The 9,096-nt window shown below is 32.7% G+C and overlaps 1 protein-coding gene across 1 annotated transcript; it reads left to right on the top strand.

The window, feature by feature from the left end:
• Positions 1 to 2,512: 2,512 nt before the first annotated feature.
• On the top strand, positions 2,513 to 8,655 carry LOC115980051 (probable aldo-keto reductase 1). Its single transcript, XM_031102251.1, has 7 exons — positions 2,513 to 2,616; positions 5,533 to 5,700; positions 5,904 to 6,107; positions 6,303 to 6,475; positions 6,735 to 6,831; positions 7,404 to 7,557; positions 8,285 to 8,655. The coding sequence occupies exons 1-7, from the start codon at positions 2,554 to 2,556 to the stop codon at positions 8,461 to 8,463; spliced, it is 1,038 nt and encodes a 345-aa protein (XP_030958111.1). The 5' UTR covers positions 2,513 to 2,553; the 3' UTR covers positions 8,464 to 8,655.
• The last annotated feature ends 441 nt before the right edge of the window (positions 8,656 to 9,096 follow it).

Below are 9,096 nucleotides of genomic sequence, written 5' to 3'. Positions count from 1 at the left end.
AGGCAGCAATCCAGGGAGCGCAGTAGGTGGCGGGATCATTAGGGATTCTAACAGAGCATGGATAAGAGGTTTGTGATTACAAAATAATGTCTAAAAACCAAGAAATGTGCTATGAATGTAAACACAAAGAGGACGAATTAATATTCCACACTAAAATGTTAATGAAGAAAATTTAATAAAAGTAGCCATTTAAATAACAAAGCTGCAAATGCTCACTACTTGTAGTATGATGCCTAGATTTTTTATTTTTTATTTATTTATTTTTTTAATTTAACAAAGCTACTAAAAAAGCATATGCATTAGTCGTGATGGCCATGAGTAGAGACACTCACTTTACGATTGGTTTGTATTATGAAAAACATTTTTTTGGGAAAACAAACTTGTTTTTCTGTGTTCGGTTGTGATTCTAAAAATTAGTTAGAAAACATTTTTTGGTTGTCTAGCTTGCAGATAAATCATTAATATTTCTTGTCATTCCAAATAATTCTATCAACAAAAAGGACAAATTCCACATAAGTTTCATTTTTGGGATATTTTATAAGGCTTAAATTGGAAACACACTACAAAGTTGGAAATTACACACAAAAAATTAAACTATAGTTTTACATGTTTTTCAGTGTTTTGTAGTATCAGAAAAAATGAGACAATAGAAAATTATCTTTGGTCAATGGAAAAAGTATGGCTTATTTTTAAAGATTGTTTTCCACTAAATTTTTCTTATAAACAACTCTATCTTACAACAAGTTAAATAAGGGAAGTTAGAAGATTGTTTTTCAACTCATTTAAAGTTCCTACCAAACATAAGAAAATGAAATAGTTTTATAAATTTTTTTTTTTTAAATGACTAATTTTCTAGAAAACATTATCACTGAAACAAATAAAGAGTGTAAAACCAATTAGTTTGAGTTTTATTATTAGTCACTTAATCGTGCTGGGAATCTATTCATAATAAGTAGATCAAGAACATATAGTAAAATGTATCTAATATATGTCAACGGTGTGCTGTATTAGCATATAAAATTCAAATTGTAATCAAAGCTCCAGCCACCAGTCGTCTAATCTATAATGGCAGAATAGTGCCATTAGTGGCATGACATAATCAATGACGAAGAGAGGCTGGCAAGTAGAAACCATATATGTCCCAAAACCTTTTCAATATCTACCAGGGAAAAATGAGAACATGAACATATTCATGACATAATCGATGATGAAACAAAGGCAGCAATCCAGGGGGCGCAGTAGGTGGCGAATCATTAGGGATTCTAACAGAGCATGGATAAGAGGCTTTGAATCTGTCTCATGTGATTGTTGAGCTAGACGCTAAAGTGGTAAGTGTCATTTTTGTCATCCTCTTCAAAAATTCATCCTAAGTTGTAGGCTTTGGTTAATAACCGCAGGTTGCTGTTGCGGAGCTTACCTAATGCCTAATTCCATCATGGGTTTAGAGAAGCTAGCAGAAGTGTTGATGCTTTGGCTAGTTTGGGGCAAACTCAAGATGATGATTTTGTTATCTTTTTATCCCCCAGACTCTATTAGGGGTATTTTTGTACTGGATAATTCGACGGTGTCTAGTACCCCATCTTGTTTGGCCTTTTAATGCATCACTATTTACCCAAAGAAAAACAAACAAACAAACAAAGGCAGCAATAACTGTCTCAAATGCATGATTAGTGGTCTGAATTTTAATGTTTAGGGGGTGCCAATATTTTGATACAACTTGCGAACACAACATATTTTTTTAAAAAATAAATTTTAAGAATCTATATTTTGAAGTTAATATTTAGTGTAATTGAGCTTGTATCAAAGCACAATTAATAAATGATTTAACATGCATAAGTCACAATCAATCCAAAATGATTTGGTTTATTATTTATGTCGGGATGGATGATCCACTTTGAACTCATTCAGTCCACAGACACATGTATATATATATATATATATATATATATATTCAAATTTTAAATATAAAATTGAGTAATAAAAAGAAAGATAATGTTATGTTGGTAAATTTTTTTATGAAACCTTAAAGTATCTAACCCTTTTACCCAAACAAAGAAAAATATAACACAATTGAATTCAATCATACCTCTTCCTATTTAATGCAGTACACCTAGATAGGAAACTATAGCTAAAATTTTCCAATTGAACCCCTACGATTTTTTTTAAGGGAAAAATAAAAATGAACTCCTCCTAGCCATCAGTGATGACGTTTTCAAGTTTTGTTTCAAGACATCTATCCAGATACTTTTATTTGCCTATCGGTCTCACCGACACTAGAAAAGTAAAAATGAACTGCTAGTCTTAGGTAGTAGTAGGTACTTATCCGTGCCTGTCGTTAGAATTCTTTGAACTTGCCATCAGTGATTACGTTTTCAGTTTTGTTCAAAACATCCAGTAGTCTCTAGCTCTTTACCTCTCTACTAGTACTGCTATATATATATATATATATATATATATCTGAGATTTAATGATAATCGAACAGGGAAATTATCCTAGAAAGAAACAGATTTAAGACATTGAAAATAATCTTGAAAAGAAAAACACACAATTTGAATGATGGCAGTACGGAACGAACTCCAAATTCCATTGGTGAAACTGGGCAAGCAAGGCCTTGAGGTAAATACCAATGGCATTCCTTGAATACGTACCCATTTCAAAATTTTTTTTTTTTTTTCAAGAAACTTCCCCATTTTATATATGTTCAACTCACATTTCTTTGAAAACCCATATGCATAATTTGATCTATTTGAGTTTTTAAAGTCACAAGAATCCATCTACTGTAACTCTCAGTATCATTAACTACTAGGTTTTTTAAAAAAAAAAAGTGAATTGACAATTAGTTTCAGTCTTAAATCATGCATATATTTTTGCGTCGGAAAATCAATAAATCATGCATATCCATTATCTATTTAATGTTATTTTATTGTTATTATATATATTAAAGCAAAAGATCTTCTCAAAAAAATAAAATATATATTAAACCGTTCAGTCTGATGACAAGTAACTTTTACCAAAAGTTACAAGTTGCAAGTTTAGCTGCCCATCATAATCTTTTCAAGAAAGTAAATTTAATTCTACTTTAATTACCTTTAATTCTGTAATGTACTTTTAGTCTAATCTATCAATAATACCTAGCCATAATTGAATAAAATAAAGTATTTTACTTATGTTGATTATGATTTATGAATCAAAAATGTAAATATCATATGAACTGCATGGCTAAAATCCTACATCAAATAGCATATTTTTTGCCTTTATGATTCATTTCAGCAGCAACATATTCGTACAGATTCAAGAGCTACTTCTCTTAATACATAATATAAATGAGATAACTTTTAGTAAAGAAACAAACGAGAAAGAAAAATAATATAGATCAAATTTCCCAATTGTTATAGTATTATTCTACCATTTCATACAGTGTTCTACTTTAATGGGTACCTTTTAATCTCAACCTAATCTTAATTATGTCAAATAAAATAAAATGAACGCATGTGCAATAAATTTAGAAGTAATTTTTTTTTTTTTTTTTTGTGTAAAATTCTATCGCTTTAGAATCCATTATTCTGTTGGAACTAGGAATCTTAGGCAGCTGGAAACATAATATTGGTCCAAACTCCAAAGTGCAACATTGGTTTAGACATATGGAACCCCCACCCCCCACCCCCCCCCCCCCCCCCCCCCAAAAAAAAAAAAAAAAAACTTGTAGCAAATATTTGTTTCATAAGCAGTTAATGGCAGCAATTATGTAGGTACTTTTTAATTGGATCAACCTCAGAGAGAAGAGGTATGATTTAATAGGAAAGAATCTATAAGATTTGACATAATGAGAAGCTACTCTTGGCAGCAAGTTTACTTGGGAATGAAAAAGCTAGAGTTTAGATCAATTTGGAAACTTGTAATTGAATTGAGACTTAACTCTAAAGGTTATGGTGCCCTTAAGGGACTGTTACAATAGCAAAGCTGCCATTTGTGTACCCCCATAACTAAGCTCAATATGATGAACTAAACAGATTTGGCATAGTGAGAATCCTTTTTTGGTGATAAAGAAAGACGAGTTTTGAGGGATTTGGTTATAGTTATAATTGAATTGTATTTTGAGGTTATGATACCCTTAAAACTCTGTTATGAAACCAATACAGCCAACTGTATACCTGAGAACCAAGCTCAACATGATGGAATAAACAGATTGAGGTGATTGTCAAATTGTTAAGGTAAAGTTTAAGTCCGAAGAGATTTGCTATTATCTTGTGAAGACAGGAGTATGACAGATGTTGTCTGTTGAAGAGTAATTACAATTCTCTTGCCTAGTATTATAAGAAATTTTTTCCATATATTTGAATCCGATGCAGATACACCAATTTGATGGATTTTGGAGGAGAAAGAGGAATCTTGAGTTTAAATGTCATTTTTATATTTATATGTTGGGTAATCAATTCATCTATACTGTATAATAGAGACTACGACGAGATTCTGGAATCAACAAAACCCTGCTCCTTAATCTTTTCTGTTTTTGGAAATTAATAATGTATGTAGTAAAGTCCTTCAAATCTTGTGTGCTTCATAAGTTGTCATGTGGGAGGCTTCAGAGAAATTAAAATCAATATATATAGAAAAGCAGAGACCTCATGCGAAAATGCATGAGGTCCTGTCATGTGGCACTCTAAACTCTTCCATTTAGTCTTTTTAACCTTTTTTACATTAAATTTTTTAACTGTAACCCAATAATTTATAGTAACTTTTTTTACTGTCACATATATGGCCTAAGGTTGACAATGACCAAACAACTGTATTCTTCTAAAAAAAATAACTACATTGTCAAAGTACACGAAAAGCCAAGCCTATAAATATTGACCCAAATATGCTTTTCCCACAAACATGTAGTTGAAGGGCTACAACACGTTTCTGCCCAAAAAAAAAAAAAGGAGGCTACAACACGATGTCAAAGTACACGATAAGCCAAGCCCATAAATATTGACCCAAATATGAATTGCCCACAAACATGTAGCTGAAAGGCTACAACCTTTCACCCAACCCAACTTTGAACCCCCACCAACGTGTAGCTCAAAGGATAACCCACGCTGAACACCCCACCATCGTGTACCTCAAAGGCTAACCCACGCCAACTCTGAACACCCCACCAACGTGTACCTCAAAGGCTAACCCACGCCAAGGCTGACCCACCCCACAGTTCAGTACCTCAAATTGCATAAACTATTACAGCATTATCCGTGCAACGCACGGGCAACTTACTAGTTGATAGAAAGGCTGGAGACTTCAAACCTTATATAGTCCTGTTTCTTTCTTCCTTCAAGACTCTCAACATAAAGTTGGACCTTCATAAACAACCTATAACCATGAAAGTTTAGTAATAGATTTTACTAAAAATATAGATCCTTCAAATCTTTATTTAAAATCTTGCAATTGATCTTTCTCACTATTCAAGATGCACAAGTTCTATAGGTTTTAAGAAATGGTTTTCTCTATAATTTTTTGTTCATTTCTCTGTAATCTTTGACTCTCTTTTTTCCCCAGGTCTCAAAGTTAGGATTTGGATGTATGACCCTGAGTGGAATGTACAATTCCCCACTCCCTGAGGAGGATGGAATAGCAGTAATAAAGTATGCTTTCAGTAAGGGAATCACTTTCTTTGATACATCAGACGTTTATGGACCCCATACTAATGAAATTCTTCTTGGAAAGGTAAATGACACCAATTTTAATTTTATTAGCTCCAAAGTCAAATGGCCTTTTTCCTATCTGGTAGTAAATCTAAAGATGGTCACTGATATGGAAATGTCTTTGTCATACTATTTTCTATAAGTTCTGCTGTTAGTGAACTGATTACCAATCTGGACCATGTAAAAACTCTGTTATATTAACTAAGAGAAGTTAATATTTTTCAGGCCTTGAAGCAGTTGCCAAGAGAGAAAATTCAGATAGCCACCAAATTTGGCATTGAAAAAGTAGGATTTCCTCACATGCAAGTGAACAGTAGCCCTAAGTATGTTCGCTCATGTTGTGAGGCTAGCTTGAAGCGTCTTGATGTGCAATACATTGATCTGTATTATCAGCATCGGGTAGACACAAAAGTACCCATAGAAGAAACTGTAAGTCATTCTCTTGCCCTTTCAACCACATGACAGCAATGATTGGCCTCTTTGAATTATTTCTTGTTTTTAACTTGAAATTGTCAAATTCTTTGCAAGTCTAATTTGCAGAGAATTTCAGAAAGGATTATTTCATTGTAGTGATGGTGAGATCTTGGTGGCAAATTTGATTAGATACATCTTATTGGAATGTAGGTTGGTGAACTTAAGAAACTGGTAGAAGAGGGAAAGGTCAAGTACATTGGTCTATCTGATGCTAGCCCAGACACAATAAGGAGGGCACATGCTGTGCATCCCATCACAGCTTTACAAACGGAGTGGTCTCTCTGGAGTCGTGAGATTGAAGATGAGATAATTCCACTTTGCAGGTTTGTTCAGTTCAAAGATGATGTTTTTCTATAAATTTTGGTGTCTTGAATGCTTCCATGTATCCTAAATCTCTCTCCTTTTTTTTCCCCCCTTATATTCATTCTTGCATTTGCAACACTACTGTTCTTTTTGAATGACTGCTGCAACCAACAAAAAAAAATCATCCATTTTGTGTAGATTTGATTTCAATATAATTTAATTATCTTATCTAGAAGCATGAGTATGCTCTCTCGAATTTTAATGTTTTTGTACATGTAGGGAGCTTGGCATTGGAATAGTTCCATACAGTCCTCTTGGTCGTGGTTTTTTAGCTGGCAAAGGAGCTGTGGAAAATTTGGCTGCAAATAGCGTATTGGTACATATTTCACCAGTATTTTGTGTTATTCATTTGTAAGATACAAAGATTTTTTAGGAAACAATGATATTTTTCTTTGAGCAACGATTCATCAAGTTCATTGAATAAAATAGTTCCTATTTTAGTCCTTGCAGTTTACAAGAAGTTCCAATTTCATCTATAACATTTGAAAAATTGCAACCAAGTCAAATTTTGAAAATTTAGCTATCAAGCTTTTCAATTTGCCACATTATATTCCATCCAATATTTATTCTGTTTGTGCTTTAAAAGAGTTACACAGTGTAACATCTACTATTGAATTTTTTTCTTACAAACAGACATCAATTAAGAATGTGACAGATTTTGGATATGACAGAATATCAAAGAAGAATACACAGACAATTGCAATTAGTTTGTTAAGGATCCATAACCAACTTCAAAGTTTTGGGGTTAAGCCTTTGTTGTCATATTTGAAGAACCATCTACATAAGGATTTCAAGAATTTTGGCCTTTCTCCTTAATATTATCAACAATAGTAATAATAACAATAAAGATGCTTTAACTAAACTGACAGCCGGCTCTTTTTGTTTAAGGACAAGCACCCTCGGTTCCAGGGAGAAAATTTGGACAAGAACAAGGCCATTTTTAGTCGAATAGAAGGACTTGCAAGAAAGTACCAATGCACTCCTGCTCAGCTTGCACTTGCTTGGGTTCTCCAACAAGGAGATGACATTGTACCCATACCTGGTAATTGCCTTTCTTAATCTTTTCTTTTTCCCTGATTAATTGCATCGGTTTAAATGAGCCGCATATTTAAGTTTTCCTCATCTCATCAAAAATATTGAAATTTTCCTCACAAAAAGGAGACAAAACAAGTGGCTGAAGTTCTACTCAATGTTATTAATACTATTTTCTTTTTTGTGCTACAAATTAAAATTAATTTGATTTTAATTATGAAATGCTCTTCTCCCTATTAAGCTGCAACATGTAGAATGAAGAACACCTGCATCTTATAGAAACAAAACATCAAATTAGTCATGAAGGGAAAATGTCAAAAGTATACGGATCCAATTTCCATAAGGAGTTCCTGCCTCAAGTTTCAAAGTTTGTCACATAAATAAACAACCCATTTCATGGCTGGAAAGTATATAGATAATGCCTCCTATAATGTCATAAGAGCCTTAGAAAAACTCAGATTTTAGTTAGTGTTACATATTCATAAACAAAGTGTTAGGTTGCAGTCATAACTAAATAAGAGCTTAGTTTGGGTTCATGTTTGTGGCATAATTTTTGAAAGAGTGGTACGTGGAATTTGAAAATCAATGTTCACTATGCTCATGTTCTCTCAAAGTATCTATGTAGTATAAAAATTTCCTTTTGATTTAAGATCCCTTTGGAATTGTTTTGCCAGATTTTATTTTCCAATGTGCCAAATCTTGTATATTGTTCATTCATTTTCCTTGAACTTTTGCAGGGACTACTAAGATCAAGAACCTGGAGAATAATGTTGGCTCTTTGAAGTTGAAACTTACGCAAGAAGAGCTCAAAGAGATATCTGATGCTGTACCAAAGGAAGAGGTAGCTGGCAGTATAAGCTTTCAAAACATGGATCATTTTCACTGGAAGTTTGCCAACACTCCTCCAAAAAATTAATTCTCTACTTACACATGGATGATGTCCATTCCACTTAAATAATGCTATGTTTTGGTGAAATGAACGGCCAGATTTATATTAAATAACTAGCTATGTCATTCACACTGCAAAACTAGCAACATTATTATGTAAACCTTTTCTGAGAATGGCACCAATGTGCTTTGGCAGTTTGTTCTGTTACGATTAGTGCCTTTAAATCCTATCGTATGATGCTTTATATGACATTATGTATGATTTAATGTTAAGATTAATAAAGTTTTTTATTATTATCTAAAATAATGGTAACATGAATATTTGGACATTATCATATAGTTATGAGATGTATAGTATGTGATTTATGTGATTTAGTTACAGAAGATATGGATCATAAGTTCTTTGTAAACTCAAAATTTTCGTTTGTAGTCAGTAATAAAATTCGACATTTCATCTGCAAAGACTATAACATATTAACTAAGATGATTTGCCTTGATTATGGAAGTGGAGACTTCTAGTTGATATGTTGATATGTTTTAAGAGTTAAGACAAATTGAACTGGATGGTTGTGAGATTTATTATTCTTTTAACGACTATCAAATGAATAATAAATCTCACGACTTTAATTTATATAAACTCTCAATCCTGAGAGGATAGTGA

This window comes from Quercus lobata, chromosome 3 (genome assembly GCF_001633185.2).
Source record: "Quercus lobata isolate SW786 chromosome 3, ValleyOak3.0 Primary Assembly, whole genome shotgun sequence".
Classification (NCBI taxonomy): Eukaryota; Viridiplantae; Streptophyta; class Magnoliopsida; order Fagales; family Fagaceae; genus Quercus; species Quercus lobata.
The sequence above is the reverse complement of the archived record's forward strand: the minus strand, read 5'-3'. Positions and strand labels throughout refer to the sequence as shown.